The following is a 27289-nucleotide window of genomic DNA, read 5'->3' as shown; positions in this document are numbered from 1 at the left end:
AATTGCTTATTTTTCAAGTGTTTTGTGGTTATTTTGTTATTGTTGTTGTTGTTGTTTTTAAACTAGAGTATCTGAGACTTTCCCATGTGGAACATACTGGTGATAAAAAAATCTTTCTAGATATTGTGGACAATCTGCCTCTTCTCTGTTTTGAAGGTGTGAGATTTGTGCTTGAGGTGCATGTCTGTTTTCACTCCTTTATAATGATACTTTTGGTTGTAAATTTTTCAAGTATGTAAATGATAGACAAGCACACTGTTGTTACACAGATCTTATTTCAGAAACACTGCCTTGCCTATGATAATAGGATTGTTGAAACAGTTATTTGTTAAGACAGGCATGCTGTGTTCACCTTGCTTCTTACTTTCTTAACTTTTGCTGTTGAGGATCTCTTATTTTGCTGGTATGTGAAGCAGAGAAATGCGCAGATGCCTTTTCTCATAGAGGAACTGCCAGGCAGTTCTATTTTCTTTTGTATGAAAAAGAAGTCATAAAATCCAGATTCTAATTGAGGCCCTGACCCCTTAATGAACTCAGCAGTCACATGATCTGGGGACACAGGGAACGCTATAGGAGAGAAAGCCTTGGGTTGCAAATACTGACAATTAAGGATGCTGCTCAAAACACATTGGCCTGATGTTATTTGAAAGGATAGCTTTATGTTCCTATCAGAAAATCTTAGTTGGATAGTTTAGGAGCTTGTTAACTCTTGGATTAGCTACTTTACAGCAGAAAGCCCTTAGAAAATTTTTTACCCTCCTCCTTCTTGACTTTACTGGCACTGTTCCTTCAGAACAGTGTGACCTGATGGGATACCTGGTTGTGATTCACAAGACATGCTGGAAGGGCTGCCTGCCTTCTGGCCAGGGTGCACTCCCAGAAATATTCTTAGCCTATGGATGTGGAACAGCAAGGTTACATGTCAGTGCTTTACTTCTGCTGTTTATTGTCAAATAATTGTTCTCAGAGAGTTTGTAGGAGACTCACTGAGGTTTTTTATGCTTTCCTAGGAAATTACCTGTAGTCATTTGCTAGCAGTTGCTTTAGTGTGTTGTCAGAAGAGTTTCTGTTGCTAAGTCTTTTATATGAAATTATGCTGGTTTCCCTCAGCCTGAAAAAAAAAAAAAAAGGCTGAGCAGATTTGCTCCAGCAGAGTGGGTTAAAGAGCAGTTTATGACAAAATGGCTTTCTTTCCAGAGAGCATTCTACGGTGAAGTTAACTCAACTAATGCAGTTTCCTAAAATGAATCAACTGACCAAACCTCTGACCTCATTTCTTTATCCTCCTTTTAAAAATTATATAGGGTTCAATCTTAAAGTTAAGTTTTCCTTTTCATTTTTGAGCTGGCTTCATTTGGGGCAAAAAGAAAAGCAGCTGGACTTGGATACTGCTTCCAAAGGTAAAAGCCAAGAGATCTGCAACCAAGACTGTGAGGAAAGGCAGTTTTGTACTCTCCAAGATACTTTTTGGTGCTTTGGAGTCTGCTTAGCAGACCTCAGGATTTTGTAACAGCTGCTTTGTAGGATTGCCAGGGTAGTGCCTAAACAGGGAAAGCTGCTCGGGGTCTATCTATCTATCTGGGCTCCAGCTGTGTGTCACACAGAAGTGGCCATTTTGAAAGCATTCTAACATGTATTAATGAATATTTAAAAATAGTTCACTTAGTCAGCTTTACCTATCACAGATTTAAGGCATGCCATGGTAGTACCTTTAGTTGCCATAAAATATTCTTTAAAATTCTAGGTTTATATGGATTTTTTATCATGGCCTTCCCAATCTGTAGAAGCCACTTTTTGTGTACTGAGTAGACAGAGGAGATGGTCTAAGAGCTAGCACACAAAAAGTGTGCCACAGAAAGTGTGTGGTGACTTTTCTTTTTTGGCAAGAGCATCATATGATGTTTATGAGGGAAAGGAGAAAGATGTATTGAAGAAGCTTAAAGAGTAAAAATCCTTTAAGTGTAAAATTACAATAGGCATGTATTGTGTGTACTACAAAGAGCGTTAAGTACCAGGAGAGAAAACCAGCCCCAGAAGGTGGTTATCTGGACATCAGTGGGGGCTGTATTTTCAAAGTCAGGTTGAACAGAAAAGTTGCATTAAGCAAGAGCTGGTCTGTGGCTGCCAGTTGTGTATTGTCCTGTCTCCATGATTGGGTTTAGTTACATATCTTGACCATTTGTGTCTTCATATGTGAGCAGAAATGTACACAGAAACTGATAGTCAACCTTAAAACCTACTTATGATTGTTGTAATAGACCCTTAGAGAGATTAATTGATACTCCCTTGAAATGGTTCTTCCACATTGTTTTCTCACAGGAGAACCATATTTTTGGAAGCTGATTTACAATGCTATCTCCTCTTCCACAGACTGACTGCTGTGCAGAGGGGTTTAGTCTATCTAAATTTCCAGAGTTCACAGCTCCACTCTAGTGAATGTGTATATGTGGCAAGTTACCAAAAAAATCTCCAGGAACTGCAGATGTCTGATTTGTGGAGCTAAGTATCTTCTTATGAATTAGTTCACATATAGGACTTGAGACATGTATAGTGAATAAACTTCTGTATGGCTCTGAATAAAGCCAAAATGAATCCTGGTTTTAATGTTGGAGAATGCAGCCTTTTTTCCCAAGGCCAGGCTTAGAAACTGTGAGTCATTGAATGCTCTGAACCAAGAAACTGTTTCTCAGAAACTCATGGGCTTGGGTTTTGGATTTTTTTGTTAAGCAAAGCACATTACTCCTTGGAAATGGGAAAAGGGGTATTCTTTTTGGTATGGGGTAGTGAGGGTGACAAACACAGGTCATGGCTGACATGTGATGTCCCAGTGTAGCTTTCCAGTGCTTCTTTCTGCTTGGTGGGATTACTCAGCTACATCATCCAGCACAGAGGAAAAGCAAAAGAGCATAAGTCTCTTAAAAATTACTTGTTTACCAACTCTGAAGTGACAGTCACCTACAGGCCTAAAGCTGGCAGAAAGTGTAATAAGACAAAGATGCTTCTGAGGAAAACTGGCTAACCAAACCAGTGCCAGAAACCTGAATTCAGTCCCTTGAACCTTGACAGATCTACTTGTAATTAGACACTAACTACCCCTTAGGTCCTGAGGATGCTGTCAGACCTAACTAATCTGGTTCCTATGGAATTAATAGGCTTTATTTTGGCATATGACCACCTCATTTCTGAGACTGAACTCCCTTGATATTAAAATATCATGGAGAGATTATAGATAGTACAAGGCAAGGTCAGTCTAGTTCAGCATCCTGACTGTGATGGTGAGCAGTAGTGCGTGTCAGGGAATGAGGAGCACAGTGCTATTACTCCAAAACAAACTCCTGGCCTCCTAGCAGACAGATCCTAAGATAGACCCACCTATGGAGATAGATAGATAGATAGATAGATAGATAGATAGATAGATAGATAGATAGATAGATAGAGGCTAAGAAATCATCAGAACTGCCTGTTAGTTGTGCAACCTCACTTGGGACAAATCAGCATTTTAAAAATGCCTGAAAATCTCTCATTGAGTCTAGTAATGATTAATGAGTATTTCATGAGCAGTGATGAAAAGGGAGAAAGAAAAAGACTCGCTCCACACACTGCCTGCTAGCATAAAAGGCAGCAGAGTATTTCAATAATGATATTCTCTTTTAAAGTTATGGTGTGTTGAATGTGGAAATCTGGAGGCAATATTAATTGAGGGCAGATGGATTAAGGAAGAAGACACCAGGAACATACTTTGATGGTCAGATGTAGGGTAAAGCACAACAATAGGAGCCAGAACAGGGCAGGCAAGGCTCTAAGAGAGCAGAACAGGAAAACACAAATGCCTGGGTTCTCCTGCAACACTGAAGATGTGTGGAAAGGTTCAAAGCCCAGGTGGGATTGGACTCTTGTGATTGTTCAATGCCCTCCTAAAAGCTTCCTCTTCCTTTTGTTACCTCTTTATCACTGCTCTTGATAAACAGAAAGAGGAGAGAGATTTGGAAGAACTAAGGGTGAATAATGGAAAGAACATTATACGTGAGCAGAGCAACTAATTGAAGTCTAAGGGAGAACAAACAAAAATGAGGGAAACCAGAAACTGATCTGCTGAAGGGCCAAGTTCCAGAGGACTTGGAAATTACTTTTGAGAGGGAAGACTGGTTTTAGGTTAGGAAGTAACACAGGTAGGAGAAAAATGCTATATGACTGATAAAAAGTGCATAGTATTGCATCTTTTATATATGGGGGCATGTCACTTCTCATTTAAATAGAAAGGAAGATTATGTTTCAATATATTTTGAGACCAAAAAAGGCAATTTTAATAGAGTATTGTGACTACTAGCAATCATGTTTTGTTTTTCATATGGCCATCATCATACAAGTAGCAGCTTTGCACATTAAAGCTTAAAGTGCTTTACTTTAGTGTTATCCTGTTTCAGGAGGTTGCATTACCAAACACTCATTTTGTATATGGCTGGCATCTATCTATCTGCATGTTCTATGGAAAGCAGAGTTGAAGGATTTACTCAGTATCTGAACTAAGAGAGGGTATGGCAAAGAGGAGAGCATACATCCTTAACCCATTTTTCTCCTTCAAAGTATGAATAAGGGAAAGGCACTCTTGAAAGGACTCAAAGAGGACAGGGGAGTATCTTAAGAGAGACTTTTCCCAGGGACAGATATGCAATAAATATGTATTTAACTTACATATAGAAAAAGAACTTTTTTAACACTGAGCAGCAGTCATTAAAGTTACACATCTATTTCAGTCATGTGTGTGTTTTATTTACTTAGCTTTATGATTATTTACAACTATTTATTTATTATTTACAATTGAATCACCTGACATCTGGAAATTAACTGGGATTTCTCACTTCTGTAATAACAGGTAATATAACTGTAGTCTGAGAAGTCTTGCTACACCTGTTTGGTAGTGTAATTAAGTGTGTGGTTAGATAGTAAGCATTACCCTTATTATGATGGTACGATGGTATTAATCTCCTTTAAAAATAATAAGTTCATCCTTCTAAGTGGTTTAATAAATAGACAGCTCTAGTAACTTTAAAATTGCCTCAAGATAATAGTGCTAAATTTCAAGGGAGAGAGGGGAAGGGAAATGTTTTTTACTTCATCTACTTGTGCCTTTATATATAGGCTTGGATCCTTTAGGGTAAGGAATCTCTCCATGAGCCTCAAAGCTGTTAGCTGTTTTGTTTCTCCATGGTAACAGGAGTACAAAGCAGTATGAGCATGTTACTGAAGTGGGGAGACATGACATCCTTTAGGAATGGCATTACATGTGAGGACTGCAGCTCTCAGGCGATTCTGAATGAGGGTGTGTTCTAGCACAGAGGCACTGTCAATATGTGCATATGTGCTCGTTTAAGGCAAGGCTTAGGGATACAAAGATGGCCTAAAAGAATCTATCAATCCATAAAGTTTGCAGTAGTAGATTATCAGACGTTGGGGTTGATTAAACTCTTCCAGAAATATGACTCAACATGTGAAAAACCCTGTGCAAGATCATGGTCTAAACACAGGGCTCTGACTGAGGTTCAGATAATACAGAGTTATTGATATATTTTCTGTTTAAGTTTGTTTACACACCAAAAAAAACCCCAAAAAACAAACAAAAAACCCCCCAAAACCATGAGGGTTGGATAGGCAAATGCTATCTAAATTAATGCAGAATTATCTGTAAGTTTCAGTCAGTAATCTTGCAATATTAACTAGTTTAATTTTGTTGTCACTTTGGCAGAACAGTGTATGTCAGGAGTCCCTCAGCAGAGTAGCTAAGATTGTTCTTTGATGAAGAAATGGATGAAGGCAATGATTTGGAGTGGTACAGCTTAATCACACACTGACCTCTCCTTTGCATTGATGTACTCTTACCCTTTTCTTCTGCTATTGAGGTGACTCTGACTTACTGGACTGAAATAAAATTTTCTAGCTTGACCTTAAAGTAAAGGAAAGGTTCTGGCAACTTTTTTCTCATCTGTACATATTGCATCTCTTCCTGAATTGGTTCCAGCAAGCTGTTGTGTGGTGCTGGGTTCAGCTAACCTTGCCAACCAAGTCAAGTTTTCTCCAAGTAGATGTAGCCTGCCTGAGGACAGAGCAGTGTGCGTGCACGTGTGTGAAAGAGACTTTTCCTTGCACACTTAGAACAGGATGACTTTCTTGTCTCTCTCCCCTTCCTCTGGGGCAGGTAAATGTAATTTGTTCTGGTTCAGGAGGCCACACAATCTGTACAAACACAAGGCAACTTCGTGGCAAACCCACCTTCCCTTCTGTTGCGCTCCATACTGATCCTCTGGTGGTTTGACTTGCATTTCTTTTCCTGCAATGGAAAATTACCTCTTTATCTGGGCTCCCTAAGGAAGCCAACTTGTAGATCTGCGCTGCCTTTCTGCTCACGTGAAATCCTCTCCACTCTGTTGTCACCTTACTTTTGACCGAATTGGAGAAATCCAAAATTCGATGCCTGTGCAACTCGTGTGGCTGGGGAGAGCCCCATGTACAGAAGGGAGAGTCAGGGGTTAGAAGAGGGAAAGCTGCGCAGTTTCGGTGATTGGATTAGCCCCGTGCCGAGCTCCAGATTAGGAGTCCGTGCTCTGGAGAACCTTTGTTATCGCCGGCTGTGGCTGAGGCTCAGCCCCGTGCCTGCCTCCCGGTGCTGCGGAACGGGGCAGCCCCGCTCCCGCTCCTGCCCTTACATAACCGCGTTATCAGGGCTGTGCCAGGGACCCGCTCCGAGCAGCAAGGCCCCTTTTCTAAGCCCATACGCAACAAACCGTGCGGGGCCAGGCCCGACGTGGGCGCAGGGGAGCCAAGGGGATGAGGACAGGGTGCTGCGAGGCTGTGGCAGGAATGCGCGTCCCTGATGGAGGGGGGGCATTTCGGTGGGGCTGTGGCCTCAGGCGGGCGGGAGCTGGCACGGGGGTGGCTGGCAGCGGGCTCATTGTGCCGGAGCGCTGTATCTATCGGCCGCTTGACCGCCGCCGAGGAAGCCGGCGGGCCAAGGGCGGCGGGGAGCGCTGCGCTCGGGCGGGTATTTACGGTAATGCGGGCGTTACGGTAGCGCGGGAGGGCCTACGTGCGCGGGGGCGGGGCGGCGCGCGCGCGGCGCCGGTGCGTGCGCGGCCCCGCGAGGCGCGTCTCCCTCGCGAGCTCGCGGTGAAAGGATTTGGCGCCAGGCGGGTCCGGCTCCGCAGCTCCCGCAGCCGCACGAACCCCCCGCGCCTCCCGCCCGCACCCACCGCCCGCCGGGGCATTGACACACCGCACGCACAGCCAGAGCCGCCCGTCTGTCCCTGCTCGCCGCCGCCCGCGCGCCGCCCAGGGACCGAGCCGCCAGTGCCGCCGCCGCCGCCATGAGCTGCTCGCCCGTGAACGTGAAGAAGCTGAAGGTGTCGGAGCTGAAGGAGGAGCTGAAGAAGCGGCGCCTCTCCGACAAGGGCCTCAAGGCTGAGCTCATGGAGCGGCTCCAGGCCGCGCTAGACCAGGAGGAGGCCGGCGGGGGCGGCCCCGCCAGCGGGGCGGCCGAGCCCGGCAACGGCAGCGTGGAGGGGGAGGCGGCCGAGAGCGGCGGGGGCGCCGCGCAGCTCCGCCAGGGGGGAGGCCCCGGCCAGGCCGCGGCCTCCGCCATGGAGGACGACGACGAGGAAGGGCTGGAGGCCGCCGATGGCGACGCCATGGAGCTGGGCGAGGAGAACGGCGAGCGGGCCGGGGGCGGCCCCATGGAGGAGGAGGCGGGCGGCGAGGAGGAGGAAGAGGAGGAGGAGGATGATGAGAACGGCGACGACCAGGGTTTCCAAGAGGGGGAGGACGAGTTGGCCGACGAGGAGGAGGCCGCGGCCGGAGACGCCAACGGCCACGGTGACCAGCAGCCGCCGCAGCCCCAGCAGCCGCAGCAGCCCCCTCCGCTCCTCCCGCCGCGCAGCGCCGCTGCCGCCAAGGAGGCTCCCGGCAAGAGCGCCGGGGGCGCCTCGGGGCCCGCCGCTGCTTCTGGCCCAGCGGGCCCCGCCAAGCAGCAGCAGCAGCAGCAGCAGAAGAAAGCGGAAGGCGGCGGCGGAGGCGGCCGCCCCGGGGCGCAGGGCGCCGGGGGTGAGTGAGCGTGGCGGCGGGAACCGGGGTGGGGGCCCATTAATCCCAGCCCCCCCGCCATGACGGGGGTTGCCCGGCCGGGGGGGGGGGGTGTGGGGGTGGTTTCCGGGGCGCGCGCGGGAGGACGTTGGCGGCCCCGCGCCTCGTGCTGGCCCGGCGGGGGGGCGGGGGAGGGGCGCGGGAGGAGGGGCGGCCGAGGGGCCGCTGGGGCGCGCTGTGCATTGTGCGCCCGGCCGCGCGGGGCGCGCCTGACGTCACTTCCGGGCTGGGCCGCCGCCGCACGGGATGGCGCTGGGAAGGCCTGGCGGTACAATGGAGGCGGGAGCAGGAGGAGGAATCCCTTCCCTGGGGCTCCCGCCCGCGGCCCGCCGGGAGGAGGCGCAGTCGTGCGCATCGCACGGTGCCCTTGCGAGCGGCTGGCTATGTCCCGCTGCCTCCGTGGTGGGCGGGTGGTGAGGGTTTGGAGGCGCGGCGGGTCAGGAGGGTTTTTTATCATTTTAGTTTTTTCTTTTCTTTTCTTTTTTTTTTTTTTTTTGTGATTGGTTTAAGTGGGGCTCATAACATTGAGGGCCGTATTGGCTGCTACGTGGTGTATTGGCGACTTCCGTTTGCTAAATCATTTCTGATTGGCGACTAGTTTTGAGTCTCCCGTGAAAATTCAACATACTGGGCTTTACCTTAATAACATAGTAAAATTCCTTTCTAAGATGTTACTGCTTATCTCATGCTGTAGCTTGCTGCGGTTTGCAAAGTCGAAACCATTATACCGATTTTATTTCCAATTAAAATAAAACTTATAGTGATGTAAATTATTCATTGCTTCTGTTACAGGAGATGGTAAAACGGAGCAAAAGCCTGGTGAGAAGAAGAGGGGAGTAAAGAGACCACGTGAAGACCATGGTCGAGGATACTTTGAATACATTGAGGAAAACAAGTATAGCAGGTAAACAGAATTGGTGCTGGGCAGCATTTTGTGATGAGGGGGAATAGAGTACAGAGTGTTGTTTTAACTTCGTGAAAATACATGTAGCCTTATTGTGTTTTGTTTGGTTTTGTTTTTTCAGGGCCAAGTCCCCTCAACCACCTGTTGAAGAAGAAGATGAACATTTTGACGACACAGTGGTTTGTCTTGATACTTGTGAGTAAACACACTTTCCTTTGCTCTGGAAAGGTGTGGTGTTAAGGCTTCTAATCTTAATGCCACACTTACTGAGACAGGGAGGATTACATTTGTTGATTTTCATTACAGGTAACTTTAAAAAAAAACAAGAAAAATACTGTATTTCCATCCATTTTTAGCAAACAAAAGAACAGAAGGCTATGAGTATGTTAGCAGTAATAAGCTTGTTTTTCCTATGAATTCTGTAGTGATAGACAGTTCTGTGAAGAAATCTTAACCAAAACCCTAACCTGGTGTGGAAGCTTAGGTGGGTAAGTGTAGAGTGCACATAGAACACCCTGCAGACAGCTCGATGGGACAGCTGTCCAGCCCTACTGCCCAGAAAGCTGTGAGAGACAGCAGCATAAGTGCTTACAAAATACACTTGGGGAAGATTGCTTCCTGCATAACTACCCCTATTTAGTGGAGTGCTCTCTCTATCTTTTAATAAATTTAACAAAATCTAGTAATGCCTCCTCATAAGTGACCCATTCATGTAACCTGTGGGTGTGTGGGCTTGGGGTGGTGGTTTGTGCAAGTGGGATGGCTAAGAGACTTGGTCAGCAGAGCATAGAAGTTGAGAAGTGTCTGCAAACGGGGTTTTTTTTGAGGCAGATTATAAACATCATTATTACTGTAACATTCCATTATGGCAGAGTTAACATATGTATTCTTGAGGGTAAGTATAAGGACTCAGCACAATATTAGAAAACTTGAAGTAATGCTTGAACTTGTTGGATTCTTACAGTGCCATGGAAGGAAAGCTTAACTTTTGGCATTGTCTGGTATATTTGTTAGAAGTTGCAGGTGGTTTTATTCCACAAGAAATGGTTTGAAATGGAAGGAGGTATTAGTTTACAGTCACGTAAATTACTGGATATGCCATCCCTGACATTTTGCTAACTAAGTCTCAAGTTTCTAGCTGCTAATCTGGTGAGTAGCCACTCCTGTGGGAGCTTTGGATTTTTCCAATAGCTGAGTAAATAACTGCTTTTCATTATTACTGTTTCTAGTAATAATAGCATTTTCTAGTGGAAAATCTTGTTACTGGACAAGTTCTGATTTAAAGTGTTGGCAGACTCTCTAGAGATAAGATTTAAACAAAGCTGTAAGGCTGAATTGTGTAATGAATTGGCACTGTCTTCTGGATAGTGATCCAGACATGTAAGAGGTTTAGCCACTCTTAAGTGCCTTTTATTGCCTGTATCTTACAAAGAAGCTGTAACTTCAAATTCTGTTTCTCATCTCCCATTCTAAAGGTAGCATGCAAAGGTGGGTTTCTTCTCTATGATTTTATCTGTTTTTCAACAAATAAGAGTTAGCAGTACTAATGAGAAGACACTTGGATCACTAATAGTATATTTGAATTTGGGGATGGCTGTATGCAAACAAAACAAAATCTTGTGCAGAAGAGTTGCCAGTAGTACAGAGCAGGCTGCATTTTAGGGTATTCTGGCATCCTGCAGGTTTTATACCAGAACAGAATTCCTCGCTGTTTTGCTCATTTTGCTCCTTTCTTGTAACCATCAGGTAGGTTTGGAGCTGCTTCTGTGGATTCCTTGCTCTGGGGAATTCAAGTGTTGCATGCTGCACCTCTTGTTACCATTTGGCATTGTTTTTCTGAAACCTACTGGGAGATTCATTTGCAATTTCATGGTGTGCAGCTCAGAAGATGCTTGTAAAACCAAGGTTCTGCTTAGGTTCTTGGGGTGATAGGTGAATTCAGCGTGTAGGTCGTGTTTCTGGGCTGAAGTAGGTTCTCTTAGCACACTCTGTGTACTTAGCATATCTGCATCTGACTTAACTGCCGTTATTTTAATAGACATAATCTAATTTGACTTGCTAATTGACTGTATTAACCAAAGACTACATTCAGTACTTAGATAAAAACATTAGTGTTCACATTTACTTCTTAGCAGCCCTTGGGCTTGAGCAGTGAGACTGCTTCAGAGTCTGCTCTCTAGAGGGTACTGGAGAGCACAATGCCGATGGCTCGGTGTGGTGGAGAGAGGTAACTGACAGAGGGTTCAAACAGATGCAGATGGAAAAAAATAGAGGGAATTTGTGTGACAGAAGTGAAGATAGGTTAGCTAGCTTTTCCTAAGATTCTGGCTGATCTTCAGTCTGCAGTTCCTTCTAGGCATGTTGCTTCTCTGAAAGATCCTGGGTACTTGTTGACAGTTTGTCTTTAAAATCACTCTTAAAAGCTGGCATTATCTTTAATGCATAAAATTGGACACCTGTGCTTAATTTTGTAATCAGAGTAAACAGAATAATTTTTATGTTAACAGATAACTGTGACCTGCATTTTAAAATCTCAAGAGACCGGTTTAGTGCTTCCTCTCTGACCATGGAAAGCTTTGCTTTCCTTTGGGCTGGAGGGAGAGCCTCCTATGGAGTTTCTAAAGGCAAAGTCTGCTTTGAGATGAAGGTAAGTTAATGTTTATAGGAGACTTTTGCATACTTAAATGTAATATTTATACTTGTCACAATTTTTGGACTTGGTTGAAACAAACTGATGTGAACAGGACTCTTAAACGGCCTTCTCTTAAAAGAAGATGGCTCAGTTTGCAAAACTGTTTTCTCTTTTATAATAACTTTGATTTAACAAACAAACAAAAAACAGAAATTTTAAAACAACCCACAAAACACTACATTTGTTCTGAATATGAGACTTTTGGTCTTATATTTTAATCATTAATTCTATTTGTCATCTCATGCATCAACACTGGAAGTATTTTTATACTCTCTACTCAGAAGAACTTTGCTTGTGCTTTCTGAAAATTACTGAAAGCTTGACTTATTTTTTTTAAGAAATATTAATTATCCCGACGGTCCTTTCTGGTTCTGCTTAGTCTTTTAGTTTGATCTGCTCTAGGCATGGATTTGTGCTGGATGACCTCTAGAGGTCCCTTTCAACATCATTAACTCTGACATGATGCATTGAATGTGAGTATTTAGCACTTAGTTGAATTTTGAGAACAAGAGTTCTCCTGAAGAGTAAGAAAGGCAAAGAACAATCAGCCTTCTAATAAACTGATTTCTCCAGCTTGTTAATGGAAGAGGAGCAAAACCACAAGGCTTGAATTTATTTTTCTTCTTCCTTTTTGACTTAGCAATGTTAAAGGCTTCTTTGCATATGATGGGCCTGTGTATATTAATCTGTTCTCTTCCCTAGTGCTCTCAAATGTAGCTGTTACCATGAGAATTGGGTAGTGATCCCATTATGCTACCTTTTGCATGCAGTGATTTCTGTATCTGTTGATACCTGTAACTTTGGAAGGCCAGTGAAGTGAAGTTTATGTCACTGTTTATTGTCCTGTTTGCTTTCAAACGAGTTTCAGCTCAGTCACCTGACTGGAATAGTTCCAGAGATTAATAGGATACTGATGGGCTTTCCATTTTACTTTTAGTAAAGTTTCTAAAGACAGTTAAAAAACAGCTGGCTGCATGTAGATTCCAGTGCATTTAGGTGGTTTGTTGGGGTTTCTGGGGTGTTTTTGTTTGTTGCCTTTTTTTTTTTTTTAATCTGGTTATGTTGTTTGGAAGCTGGCAGCTTGCCCAGGAAGTCTGCTCACAGAGAAAAGGGATAGTGTAATACTTTCCCTCTAAGAAGCAGGTTTTTTAATACAATGCACATTTTCTTAGCCAAGTAATTTACTTTTAGTCTCAACTTCATGGCAACTCTGTTTTTTTAATATTTGTATTGATTGTGATTTTAATACAATGTCAATAGGACTTAAGGCTTTTGACCACTGACAAGGGACTGCTGTGACAAAGTGATGAAGATCTGTGGTATCTTCATTGCTAAGTCAGGAGGTAGAACTGTTTAGTCACTAGCTGCAGTTTGATATTCTTGGTCATGTTTTGTTTTTGCTGAAGGTGATCACTTAAACTTTGCAGAGATTTAACCAAAGTGTAAAGGTTCAAAATGTTACCTTTTGTTCTTCCATCTTGTTAGTGTATAATAAATACTGCTTACCTTTTACTGAATAATTTAAAAATAGGTTACAGAAAAGATTCCTGTTAAACACCTGTATACAAAAGACATTGACATACATGAAGTGCGAGTTGGCTGGTCACTGAACACAAGTGGAATGTTGCTTGGTAAGACTTAAATGTTTAATTGCTTTTGTGTTGATGTGGCTGAAGTTTAAATTGTTTTTTCCTGAAGCAGGGGGAACAAGCTTAGTGACTGTAATCTGTATGTTGTGAAAAGTGATCTTAATTTGAGTCATTCTCTGAATGTGGTATGAGAAAGTTCATTATTAGGACCAAATAAAGTCATTAAATATTCAGGCATGTAAGGGTTAGGACCCTAATTTAAGAATTAATTCTTCCAATGATTATGTATGGGTTATGGAGAATATTGTTAAGTACTTGACAAGATAAAAAAATTTGTCTTTTTCATGTAGTGTCAAAAGTAGAAAAGGGGAGTTGCCCTTCCCTCCACTTCTAAAGGGTAGTGCATGGTATAAAATTTAACCCATGGTAATTGCATTATCTTTTTTCTTGCTCGGTGGGAAAATCCTTATTTCTGAAAATAGCTGGAAAGAAAGAAGTACAACTTCATCATATATGAAAAATGATGATAATAATATTTATAACTTGTTGCTGAAACACATATTTGGGGGAAATATTGGTGAGTTGGTGTGTTCTGACCTCAGCAACAGCTTTCTACTTAAGTCACACCTGAGTCCTTGTGTTTGACACTTCCTGTTAGCTTGTTCCTTGCAGCTTCATCCTCAGCTGTTGCATAGGCTGACTGCTAAACTCCCTTTAAAATGGGAGGGGTAAGTGCTCCTGGAGACTAACTTCAGAAAGCCTTTCTGACTACGTTACAGCAAGTATACCAGTGCGTAATCAGGTCTTCACAGTTTAAAATACTTGTTCGTGTCTTTATCTGACAGTTCAGCTTTTATTGAGAGCATAAATCTGGAACCAGCAGCGTAAAGCATTTGAACAGGGATGAGGAAACGCTGCTGTTCTATCTCAAGTGAAAGTATTGAATAGAAGAATGAGCTTGTATAGCTATTGGGGGGTGTCATAGATGTTTTGGCATTAATAAAAATACTCTGAACAGCAGCTTATTTGAGTAGTTGTAAGGTGATTTATGTCTAAAAGGAAAAGCCTTTTTGTAATTAGTTTAAATTGTTCCTTCAGGTGAAGAGGAATTTTCTTACGGTTATTCTCTAAAAGGAATAAAGACATGCAATTGTGAGACTGAAGACTTTGGTGAGAAGTTTGATGAAAATGATGTGATTGCATGTTTTGCTGTAAGTTTTCACTTATATTTTCTTCTGAGGGGAAGCATCCTTGAATTTTTAGACTGCTTTGATGTTAGAAGCAGTAAAGCAAATACATAAAATCATGTGAGCAAGACAAGTTGTTTAACATAGGCAGGCAGTAGAAACGGCAGCTATTACTAACAGTGACTGTTGACAACATAATTTCATATTCGTGGACAAATGTCTTATAAGGCCTTTTAAAAAAAATGAGATCTTGAACAAAATTATCATTGATAATGACTCATTAGAAGAGAAAATTGGTTTTAGTTCCTTTATGAAACAACAGTGTTACAGAAGTTGAGTGAACATAGCCAGTAGAGTGAAGTGATTAATTAACCGTATAAAGTGAGCTAATTTTATCCAAAATAATGCTTTGTCTGAAAAACAGAATTTTGATGGTGATGAAGTGGAGCTCTCATATTCCAAGAATGGACAAGAGCTTGGTGTTGCATTCAAAATAAGCAAGGAAGTTCTTGATGGGCGACCACTCTTTCCACATGTTCTCTGCCATAACTGTGCAGTTGAGTTTAACTTTGGTCAGAAGGAGGAGCCCTACTTCCCAGTACCTGAGGAGTACACCTTCATCCAGAAGGTCCCCCTGGAGGATAGGGTCCGAGGACCAAAGGGACCTGAGCAAAAGAAGGATTGTGAAGTAAGTTTCTTCTGATGATCTCAAAAGTTGTTAAAGCACATGGATGGAAATGGTTAGAGTTCAGGAGACTGTTCCATCTCACTCTGACATTTTTGTTTGCTTTAATACTTAGTGTCTTGTGACCTATTCACTACCACTACCTTCCCCACCCCCACAACCCCTTCATCCCCGCTCAGCATGCATTAGGTTTTCTGGGCTATGTTGTATATTAAAGAAAATCTTTGAACTAGTATCTCAAATACAAAACTTTTTGTCATAGGTGGTGATGATGATTGGCTTGCCTGGAGCTGGCAAGACTACATGGGTTACCAAACATGCAGCAGCAAATCCTGGAAAATACAATATTCTTGGGACAAATACTATTATGGACAAAATGATGGTAAGTGATAAGACATTTTTATTTCTTGATATATTGAAAACTTGCTGTAAATGCAGGGTCCTTGGCTGCCATAGGGTTCTTTGATATCAAAGAAGCTGGCTATTAGTTAGGTAGTGAGCATTGGTATTGAAGAAAAGACTGGCTTTGGCACTTAGCGCATGGTCTGGTTGACAAGAGTGGTGTTAGTTAGACTCGGTGATCTCAAAGGTCTTTCCCAACCTAATGGTTCTGGGTAAAGATTTTATTACCTTGCTGAGATGGGAATTCACACGTGGCTGGATTCAGAAGCTTTTTTGTGGTCAAATTTAAGAAATAGTCAGCTGTTGTTGACTACTGAATGTATTTCTACTTCTCTATACATCAGTGTTCTCAGCTGGAATTAGTATTGTGAGGCGTATACCTTGAACTGAACAGTACGGATTCTTGTGGAGTCTTTGTTTACAAATCTCTTATGTTCTATGGAGATTTGAGAATTTCAGTGATGAATTTGCAGCAGCTGTGGCCTTGAATTGAACAACCCTTGAAGTGTGTGGAAAGCATTTAGCAAAGAATGTCAGCCATATGTATCAGGACTACACTGACTAACTCTGGGAAATTCTCCATAGGTTGCAGGTTTTAAGCGGCAGATGGCAGACACTGGAAAACTTAACACACTGCTGCAGAGAGCTCCACAGTGTCTTGGAAAGTTCATTGAGATCGCAGCTCGCAAGAAGCGGAATTTCATTTTGGATCAGGTAGAAGCTTCAGTGAAAAACGGTTAAGGAAATTTTCTATAGGCTGTTTTGTAGTAATTAATTGGGATTAAAGTTATATTGTAATAGCAGTTGTTTCAGTTACTGACTTACTACTCATTCAGGGGCCACAAAGTTGAGATATTACTACAAATGCTTGTCTGAACTTCTAGATTTATGGGATGTGGGAGGAAGTGTTGTAACACATTGATACGAGCTCGTAACTTTGCATTATGCAGCATCTTTATGTCCAGTTATTTGTAAACTTCATTGCAAGCTCTTGTAGAGGTGAAGTCTATACACCATAAGTTGACTTCCTTAACTCTTACAATGACAGCTACGTGTAGTAAGTTACTGCATTTTTTTCAGACAAATGTGTCTGCAGCTGCGCAGAGGAGAAAAATGTGCCTGTTTGCAGGCTTCCAGCGCAAAGCAGTTGTTGTTTGCCCAAAAGATGAAGACTACAAGCAAAGAACACAAAAGAAGGCAGAGGTGGAGGGAAAAGATCTTCCAGAGCATGCAGTTCTCAAAATGAAAGGCATGGAACATAATCCTATACTGTGTTTTAGGATGCTGAGTATCTGTTTAACGGATTAAGTAAACGTGAAGTCTAAAAAACCACTTTATCTTAAACAGTTGTACTTATACAAAACTGGAAGACTATTGTAACTTGGTAGGATAACACTATATTGTGTTCCCTCTGCTGCAGTCCTTAACACTACTCAGTTACGGTGATACGCTTCATGCAGATGCACAAAGCTGTCTTGGCATAAAGTGCCCTATATACGTGATATATTTGGCAGAAACTGGTGTTCTGAGTGGAGGCTTATAAAAGAAAAAAAAAAGATAGGCAGAATGTTTTCAAGGTTTGGAACAGTACTGGCAACTCCATGAAGACCTGTTTATTTCCATTGTCACTGTTACATTTCCTAAATGCTCAGATTATGTAATTTTGTCCCTATGCTGGGGGGATGCAGCGGGTGGGAGGAAGAATAGGGGAAAGGTGGTTTAATTGCGGCTTTGCTTATATCTGCATGTAGATGCTGAATACTCAGTGTTTTTGCAATTATAGGGAACTTCACACTGCCAGAGGTAGCAGAATGTTTTGATGAAATAATCTATGTAGAGTTGCAAAAAGAAGAAGCTCAGAAGCTTTTGGAACAGTATAAAGAAGAAAGTAAGAAAGCTCTTCCGCCAGAAAAGAAGCAGAACACTGGCTCAAAGAAGAACAAGAAGAGCAATAAAAATCAGTTTAATAGGGGTCAGAGAGGACGTGGAGGATTCAACATGCGGGGCAACTTCAGAGGAGGAGGTGAGCCTGGGAATAATTCTGTGACTTCTGGAGGTTGCTGCTGCTGGGGAAAGGTTGTAGTACTTGCATTGCAGTTATTATGTAGAGGGAGCCTTGATCTCAATTTCAGTAAGTTTGACATTTTAGTACAAAGTTAATGGTCCATCCTAAATGAGAGGCTTTTCAGACCTTGGATTGCACTGTTCATCTTGGTGTAGGAAATCTGTAAGACCTAACAATTACTTGATTGAAGTAACTCTCTCCCTTGCAGTCCCTGGCAATCGTGGTGGATACAACAGGAGGGGAGGCAACATGCCTCAGCGCGGCGGTGGAGGCGGCGGCGGTGGCGGTGGCAGCAGCGGAGCGATTGGCTACCCCTATCCTCGCGGCCCTGTCTTTCCAAGCAGAGGTGGCTACTCAAACAGAGGAAACTATAACAGAGGTGGAATGCCCAACAGGGGAAACTACAACCAGGTGATGCTTTGAGGGGGGACTGACTAGTTGAACTGCAGTACTTTGGATTTTGTTGACAGCTCTGGTGCCTGTGAGGAGTCACAGACTTGGTTGTGGTGCTACACTGATGGCACGCTGCAAGGCCTTTCTAGTTTAATGCATGTGCCCAGGGCTCTGAGTGTTGTGTAACAACTGCTGATGCACGGGGCTCATGTTAGGGCTGTACCTCTGTCCTGTTACAATTGAAGATTTTTACCACATGTGTGTGAAGGCTGGTCTCTGGTTTTTTGTGTGGTTCTTCCCCTTCCCCAGCTGTTGTTTGGCCTGAGGGTCATAGTGTATCTTTATCAAACACGTAGAGAACTTTCTGAAAATAGTTCTGCACACAGAATCTTTGTTTTGGTGTCTGGTGTCAAACGTGACTAATAAAGACACACTAGCTAGCTCTTACCTGATGGAATATTGGTGGAATTACTGGAAAAATAAAATTGGGATTACTGAAGAGCCAGCAGATGGAGCCCAAGCCAGTAAACATGGCTCAGGTTTGCCTAATACTGACAAACAGGGGAAAAGCAAAATTTTATCTACTTGTATCAATGTCCCTTTGTTGTACCTTAAGTTCTGTTGAAGTTTTGTGGGCTAGCTTGTCTGTTTTCAGTTGTGTGACCCATATCCTTTTGTCTGATCAGATAACATATCCTTGTAGCAACTACAGCCTTTCCTAACTAAAAATAGACAAGCTCTTGTATTTTTAGTTGTCCTGGTGCATTTAGCAGCTGGAAATAGGGTGAGTCAAAACTGGATTAGCCAGCTTTCCAGACCAGGCAACAACAGTTGGAGCTGGTTTATTAATTCTAAGGTTCTTGCCCCTGTGCTTAAAAAGCAGTTGCTTAGAGGGGAGGAAAAGAGGCTTTTGGTATTCTAGTGGTTTTGGTGGTGTGTTTTTCTATTAACCTGGAGCTGGTACTTCTATATGGTGTGCGATATTTTGGTGGTAATAAAGATCAGTATTAGGACACTGCTAAAAATGCATCTAGACAAAGTAGTTAAAAACTGTTCTCCTCTTGCAGAACTTCAGAGGAAGGGGAAATAATCGTGGCTACAAAAACCAATCTCAGGGCTACAACCAGTGGCAGCAGGGTGTAAGTAGTCCCAACTTTACCTTTTTACTGATTGTTAACTTGAATGTTGTAAAATGCTGACTAAAATAAAGAGATGCATAGTCAAAAGTGGATAGCAAAATCTTCTAATGCTAGGTAATATCACTATAAATAGCTTCCTGTGCAAAACTTAATCTGCCTTGATGGTCTTGATATATCAAATACCAGCTGTGGCTTAATGTTCTTAATGGTATGTAGTACTTGGCTTCACATTACTGCTGTGAAGTGAACTTTTAACTGCCTTCAGTTGTTCAGGAGCTTGCTGCTGTTGGAGAGGACTTTAATCTTCTCAAGTTCCAGGGGAACTAGACATTTGTTAAATGCTTTTTTTTCCCCCCAAAGTAAGAAACTTAACCATTATGTGATTGCAGGTTAAAACTAACTATTTATTAATCTGTTGCAGCAATTCTGGGGTCAGAAGCCATGGAGTCAGCATTATCACCAAGGATATTATTGAATACCCAAATAAATGAACTGATACATATTTCTCCAAAACCTTCACAAGAAGTCGACTGTTTTCTTTAGTAGGCTAACTTTTTAAACATTCCACAAGAGGAAGTGCCTGCGGGTTCCTTTTTTAGAAGCTTTGTGGGTTGATTTTTTCTTTTCTTTTTTTGTACATTTTTAATTGCAGTTTTAAAGTGATTCGTAAGAGAACCTCAGCATTGTGCACGAAAAGAGAATGTGTCAGTATTTCAGGGTTCTACATTTTATCTGTAAAATGTGACTTTTTTTTTACCACAACAAAAGTAAAACGTTGCTTTGTACCTGGTGTCTTTTTATTAAAGAATTTTCTCCTTTTTCCCTATCCCCCAATTTCTAAGAAACAGTCGTGAGTCATGTCACAATATGATAGAAATGCTAGCAACCAGATTAGTATGGAGGCATCTTAGTAGCCCTCAAATACCATGAGATTATGTAAAGCTCCCTATTACACTCCATCCTCTCTATGAAGCTCTTGGGTGGGGAGGGGAGGAGGGGGAGGCAAAAGTTTCTGGCAATAACTAGGACTTTTTTGTAACATTTGGAACTCAATAAGATGTTGGGGGCAAAGAGGAAACCTGAGGCTAAATAGTGATGGTGGAGTGTATGTAGAAGCTCTTTAAAGTTGTAAAACTCGGTTGCTTTATTTGTGGAGGCTCAAACTTGTGAAGGTACAACACCATAATTTTTTTTTCCATTTGTTCTGCATTTTGATTCTGAAAAGAAGCTGGCTTTGCCCATTTCTTATTAAACAAAACTTGTTGTAAATCCAGTTGTCTAATGGGATCTATATGAAGTTAGCTGTGTGTCTGTATAACTCTTTCCCCACAAAATACTGTATACCTAGTGTGCTTGTAGTAGTTACCTCCACCATTTTGTAAGCTAATGAAACTGTGAGTCACCCATTTTATATCTTAATTTTTAATCATGTCAATTCTCAAATGGGTGTATCTCCTTAGCCTGCTGATTCCTTTTCTCTTTAAAGAAAGTGGGTGGAGAAGTTTAACTCTAGACGTTTGTTTGCAATAAAATAAATTCATTTTACTCTTGTTTGGGATTGTCGCCATCAAGGTCTAAAATCCCGTTAATGCTATAAAGAGGAAGAGAATGTATGAAAGCAACAATGTTGGACAGTTTTAAACTCATTACTGTACATGCTGAAATACTTGTGTTTCTTTAAAAAACTGGTGGTTGCTCTGTTAGAGATCTATCACATGTATAATTCACAGTTTAACATGGTTATGTGTATAGGGCAAAAGTCTTTGAGTTGCGCTTGCATCATGTAAATCCACTTAACCTCTATTGTAAAATAGCCATTAGGGAAGGAGCAGGAGGAGGATTTGGACAGGGAGTAGGACGGGAGGAAGGATTGTCATGGAGTTTAATAGCTTCAATTTGTTTTAACTGTTATTTTGTTCGGCTTTATGCTTCTGTAAAATTGTAGTGGCAATGTTAGCTGCTAACTTGCGTTCTAATGCCGTAAGACAGGGAAGAGATGTACCCATTGTGAGAGGGACGCGGGGTACACGTGAGAGCACGTGGCACTGCTGCCATCAGGGCCCTGGAGGGTGCTGGCAGTCCCCGTGGCAGTGTATGGACAAGCAGAGGCTTCCTGGCAGCAGCCTAGAGCTCGTGTGCTGTGCTTGAAACCTTTCTCCAGTGTTAGTCAATTTCTAGTAGTCTTCAGAAGTAAAGATAAGCTTGTGTTGCTCTTCTAGCCTTTATAGCAGATGCCATTGCATATTGACATTAAACATTAACAGCACCACCTCCTTGTTAATAGTGCTTTAAATCATCCCTTTACTTTGAATGAGAAAAATGTAAATTGTCTTAAAAGAAACATTATTTAATGAAATTTGGGGAATTGAAACCCAAATATGTTTTGCTGAAATGGAGTTTTCTTTAGACTTGCAAAAAAAAAGTTTAGTGTAATTAAAATCCATTTCCCTTTTACCCTCCTCACAAGAACTAACACTTTGTATGGAGTGCTGATCCTTTGCTTATTTTGGTACTCTATAAAATGATATAGTCTTAAACTAAAATATAAGAGCCTACACTTACTATGTGGTTGTAAAGCCTGTATTTCAATTCAAAAGTCTGGGATGTTTTGTTTTCAGTTTCTTTGCTGTATGGTGTTTAAAAAAAACCCCAACGAAACAGCCACACGTGAGATGCTTCAACTCTCACACTCAAAAAGGAGTATCCTGTTTCTATTAAAAATACTCCTTCCCTACAAAAGCTGTTTTGGTAAGTTCAGCACTATCTGAGGAACAGAATTCAGAAAAGCTTCAGCACATGCTCTACCTGGGACACGTGTAGCTCAGAGAGGGGGTGGAAAAGTCCACATACATCCTGGTCGTGATTTGTCACAGTTGAGTGGAGAGCAGCGCTTGCATGGAGCCGTGTATGCAGCCTGGGTCTGCCCACACACTCACTCTCAACGTAGCTCTGTATATTCGTAGAGAAGGGATTTATTTTGCCATGTGAAAATGGCTTTTAAAGAGAAGCAGTTGCCTAAAGAGTCACTAACACTAAAATACCCACAGTTTGCATTTAGAAGGGACAATATGAAACTTAGCTGGTGGCTATAGAAGGGTAAGGAGAGCACGGCAGTACATGGCCAGAAGGAGAGGGCTGAGCCATCTGTCACATTCAGTGATTCCTTACAGTTTGCAAGGGTTTGTTTACATGCAGCAGAGTACTTGGATTAGAGCGGCCCGTGCTGCTGGTGGCGGTGGTACAGACAGTGGCCTGCAACACTGAGGTTTGGGTTCATGTTTTGGGGTGCTTTTCCTTTTGGAGTGCAAACTGGCTTTGGCTTTTTCTACCTGAGATGGGGTTTTTCCCTTGCAAGAGTACAAACCTGGATAGCTTCGGGCTTAGCTCTGCCAGTGGGACCATGGCCCGTGGTGCCTGTGCAGCTGTTGGCAGCAGTGCCGGTGGCGCTGGGGCTCTCCTGCAGCCCTGTGGGATGCAGCCGCTGCCACCTCACCCAGCCATCCTTCAGCGGGGGCCGTGCGGCCGGGCTGCAGGCTCAAGGCAGGGCTGCGCTGCGTGTCCGGGAGGAAGCGCCCGCTTAACAACCAAACTCCGGCTGTATTGCTGCCTCTGCTGGTTACAGTCGCTAGGATACACGCTGTGTACCTGGAGGTGCTTCCCCGACACGCCACGCTCTTGGCGAGGGCGGTGTCCTGCGTGAGAGGACTTTGTAAACAGCTGCGGGACATCAGGGCCAGGCTTTGGTTCTGGGGTGGCTTTTGGGATCCCTGTCCCCACACCCGCGCTGCTGTCGGGAGCCGGCCTTTCCAGCCGCTGGGCTGCTTCCCCTGCCGCACCGGGAGGAGCCGGCAGTGCTGCCGCCTGTGTGCGGTGCTCGGTGTGAGTGGCACCTGCACGGGAGCTCCTTTCAGTGCCTACCGCAGGACAGCCCAGCAGCGAGGAGAGTTTTAGACGCTGTGCCCACTTTTTGTGATAGTGGAATGAATTAAATCAGTCTTCTGGCTACGTCCTTGCAGTCCAAGCCACTTGCATTGAAAGAAAAATTCTTACTCATGATGTAAGCCACTATTTTCTTTTTCCTTGCAACACTCCAAGCACTGCTTTTAATAGAAATAGGTGATTAAGTCATATTTTAAGATTAGGAAGTTTCTTTCTCCATGACCTTTTGAAAAACTAGGCCAGTGCTTTCTAACAGGGCAACCTCAGGCAAAGCCACAAGAAATCAAACTGAGCTGCAGAGACATGAAATACTTTGACACTTCTGCAGATGTTAGCTGCCAGGGGCTGGGCTTTCCCAAGCAGAGAAGCGTGCACACACTGTATTTGTGAACTAGCAAGGGAGGAGTAAGTACAGCTGGAGACAACTTGGCCCAAAGCACTGTGGATGGGGAAAGCTCCAGGGTGTCAGAAAAAGCTGCTGAGGAGCAAGTGAAACCCAGAGGAGCAGCTTTGTAACTCAGACGTGTAACAGCCTGGCCGTGGTGAAGTTAGAGCAGTGCCTCTCTCATGCACATCCTCATCCCAGGCAAAGCCCCCATGCAGGTGGAGAGGGGAGGAGGCCTTCTCTTTGAACAATGACAGAGCAGTGGTTAGTTTTGTGCAGCTTTTCTGCTTTGCTAGGCACCAGCCATCTCCTCCAGCACAGAAGGCCTCTCCAGAGCCAGCCCTTACAGGGAACTGGCTGAAATCAGGACTTGGCCAGCAATTCATTATTTTGGATGTTACTCTTGCCTTAGTTTGTCTTTCTGCCAGTTCTGGGAGTGGCAGGAGGATTCAGCCATGTTGGTTGCTATGTAAACTTAGCTGTAGCTTAAAAGAGATGCTCAATGTTTAACATGTTGTCAACATCAATAGCAAAAAACAAAGGCAAGTGTAAAAAACCTAGAAATATAATTACTTGTGGGTGACTTGACATGCAAGTGTTACTTTAGAACAAGTTTTTGTTATCTCTTCTGGTTTAGTAGACAATCTTTGATCTACAGAGTACTTTTGGTCCTAGTACTGTGGGTAAGACATAGAGATGGGGGAAAGAATGAGTAAGTCTTGAAGGAGGTATTTACTTATAATATCTTTTCCTGAAAGAAGTGACACTTGGGGTTTGCTCACATTTGGGGTTTGCTGAGAAACAAGAGTGAGGAAAGTTGAGCTACCAGAGGTGAGTCCACATGCAGCATCACGTGCAGGTTGTGAACAGCAGGGCTGTGTACCCAAAGCCTGGCACCTCCACACGATGCACACTTTATCTTCTCTGCTAAGTGCTCCCTGCTGCTGCCACAGCACCTGCAGTGCTGTGGGGCCTCCCACCCAGCCTTGGAGCGCTGCACTGGAGACAACAATTCCTGAAGGCAAAAAGGGATACTCTTCAAAAAGGCTGTCCTCTGCATGGCACTGGGCTTTTCCTGCCTTGGGTTTTGCAGATTCTCTGTGTCTCTGTAGGCTGCAGAATCACAGAGATTTGCTTCTGGACATGGAGTCCATCCTCCCACTTGTGACAGGACTGGCATCTGTGCTCAGGTCAGCTGGGGCTTTGTCTAGAGATGCCTGAAAACCTGCAAAGGGTCGAAATTACCTGGCCTCTCTGGGCTGCCCCATGCACTGCCCTCAGAGCAAACCAGGCCTGGTCCTCCTGCCTGGCCTGGAGCCCCCAGGCTGGAGTTTTGGCCATTGCCCCTGCCCCATCTCCTGCAGCTACCAGGAGATGTTTGGCTCCATCTTTGTAACTGTTCTGCAGGTAATACTTGGCTCTTATTAGTTCACCCCACAGACTAAATCCAGCTCCTTCCACTGTCTTTCCAGAGGGCAGGCCTTGAGCTCCATGGACATCTTAGGAGCCCATCACTGGAGTCTCCACATTTTTTTGACATCCTTGTTGAGCAAGAAGCCCAAAGCTGGGCAGCAATATTAGATGCACTGCTCAGCAGCGTCAGTGCTGGTGGATAAGTGCGCCTCTGCATTCACTGACCACATATTTCGTGATGGAGCCCAGACTGCAGGCTGACTTATGTGCAGAGAGAGCACTCTCCTGGCCCACATTCAACTTGGCAGCCACTCTAAGTCCCATCCTGTTCAGCAGGGCTGTGATTCAGCTAACTGCTTCCCAGCTTCTAGTGGACACCCCAACAGGCAAGCAGCTGCCCTATAAAAAAACAACAATAATAAAATCTAATCTATTGTTAAATAGTGAGACAAGCACCTCAAAAAGAAACATTAGTTGTAAATTACTTGTGCAAATTAAATGTCTTGTGTGTTTGCCCTGTTTAGTCTGAGAGACCTTGCAGAAAGCAGCTGCTATAGTTCAATTCACTAAGAATTGCTTCAATACTTAAGTATCAGTGAACACAACATTTAAATGTCACCATCTGGGCATTTGGATCCCAGACCTAGGATATTCCATCAATCACACCTTTTGCATGAACTTGCTTGCCCCGTTGTTACAAGGAGAAGAATCTCCTGTGCGGAGCAGAGCCCACCAAGCATCACCAGCTGCCAAAGCTCGAGATGACTGCCTGCTTCCCGTATGTGGCTGCAAGAGGAGCTGCTTCCTCCGAAGGAAAGGAGGGGGGAGCAATCACTGGCATCCAGTGCTCCAGTCCGCAGGGCTGCACGCCCAGCCCAGCCCCGCTCGGCACGGAGGAAACTCCACAGTCCGCTCGGCGGTGATGAAGCTGGTGGAGGCCGGGAGACACTTCCTGACAATCAGCGGCTCCCGGACATTCCTGGGAGGAGGAGGTGGGGTGGGCTGCTGCTGCTTCGGCGGCTGCGTTGGCACAGCCCCTGGATATTTATGTGCCTCCACAGCCTGGCAGCCGGCCAGCCCCTTTTCATTTTTTTTCCTTTAAGGAAACACCCGCAGAAGCGAAATGAGAGGCTCCAACCGTTTCTTTCAGCAGATTCTCAGCAGACAATGAAGGAAAGTTTTCAGGAATTATCTTGTTTTTATAGGTACTTACTGCCTTGAAAGGTCCATTATTTACCAAGTCCAAGTATCCTTCTGTAGTTCCAGAACAATCCAGGGAAGATTACAGTGCTGGAAGCAACTGAAGGGCTGGTGGGGGAAGGGAGTGCATGGGCTCTTCCTGGGATGGTGGCTGTGTTCCAATTAGCATGGATCCCACAGGAGGCCGTCAGTAGAGGGACCGTGCTGCTGCTGTATCATTACCTAAACCCCTCTGAATTTTTTCCGGTTTGGTGCCATACCAGGAGTGTGTGACTTCACACCGAGCTGTGGTTTGTGGCATCTCAGAGCACTCCCGAGGCGTGTGGCTGCGCGTGTGTGTGCACAGAGCCATGTGCGGGGGCATCCCTGGCTCTGCTGGGACCAGCGGTGCTCCGAGGGAGCGGCTGCCCGGCCGTCTGCCCGGGGGCCACTCTGTGACCCACTTAGGTGCTCTTAGATAAGGCTCCTGTTGGGTGACAGAGATGTACAGACTGAGGGATGGTGTCCCCAGCAGAAGGATGAATGGTGACAGAGAAATTTCTGAGCAGACATTAATGCTGACTGGCTTTCGGGAAGGAGAGGGCTGTTGTTCTTTTAGTGGGTGTAAGAAGCCCTCTGTGGTTCTGCTTCAAGGGGACCTTGTGAGGTTTAGGTCTCATGAAGAAGAATGTGATGCTATCAGAGCTAAGAAACCGAGTCAAACAAGTTCTGTCATGGCCTCCCAGTGCTGCCTCAGGACAGCCCTCAAGGGCTTTAAATATTGGATGAAAGCTTTATCAGCACGGCATGTAACAATCACTGGTAGCTCCAGATTTCTTTGGGGGAGTCTGAACAGGGTACTTTTCCCTGTGTTTTGGGGAACAGGCTGTTACAATTTTTTTTTTTTTTTTTTGCTCTGTATTTGCTCTGTGAAGGACTCCTGCAACAGGCATTTGTGGAAATGTATCAGTCCAGTAATAAACCTGTTAATGGCTTTTCATCTTCAGAGATATTGCCACTACCTCAGCCAGAGCCTGAACGTTTCCTGAAAGGGAGGGGTATTAGCTTCCCTTTAATTGCTTAAGTAACATAACAAAGAGGAATGGCAGATGGGCTGCATCTCCCATCCTATTTCCACAACATCTGTGCAGTGTCACAGCGATGACATGGTGGAGAAAGATCTCTCA

General features: G+C 44.0%; 1 protein-coding gene across 1 annotated transcript; it reads left to right on the top strand.

Annotated features, from left to right (window-relative positions):
* The first annotated feature begins 7164 nt into the window (after positions 1–7164).
* Positions 7165–21733, top strand: HNRNPU (heterogeneous nuclear ribonucleoprotein U). Its single transcript, XM_058800891.1, has 14 exons — positions 7165–8091; positions 8923–9034; positions 9156–9229; positions 11542–11681; positions 13258–13357; positions 14414–14526; positions 14927–15190; positions 15450–15569; positions 16175–16303; positions 16670–16838; positions 17373–17612; positions 17863–18065; positions 19115–19186; positions 19608–21733. The coding sequence occupies exons 1-14, from the start codon at positions 7359–7361 to the stop codon at positions 19659–19661; spliced, it is 2523 nt and encodes an 840-aa protein (XP_058656874.1). The 5' UTR covers positions 7165–7358; the 3' UTR covers positions 19662–21733.
* The last annotated feature ends 5556 nt before the right edge of the window (positions 21734–27289 follow it).

Source organism: Ammospiza caudacuta, chromosome 3, assembly GCF_027887145.1.
Source record: "Ammospiza caudacuta isolate bAmmCau1 chromosome 3, bAmmCau1.pri, whole genome shotgun sequence".
Classification (NCBI taxonomy): domain Eukaryota; kingdom Metazoa; phylum Chordata; class Aves; order Passeriformes; family Passerellidae; genus Ammospiza; species Ammospiza caudacuta.
Note: the sequence above shows the minus strand (reverse complement) of the source record. Positions and strands in the feature narration are given on the sequence as shown.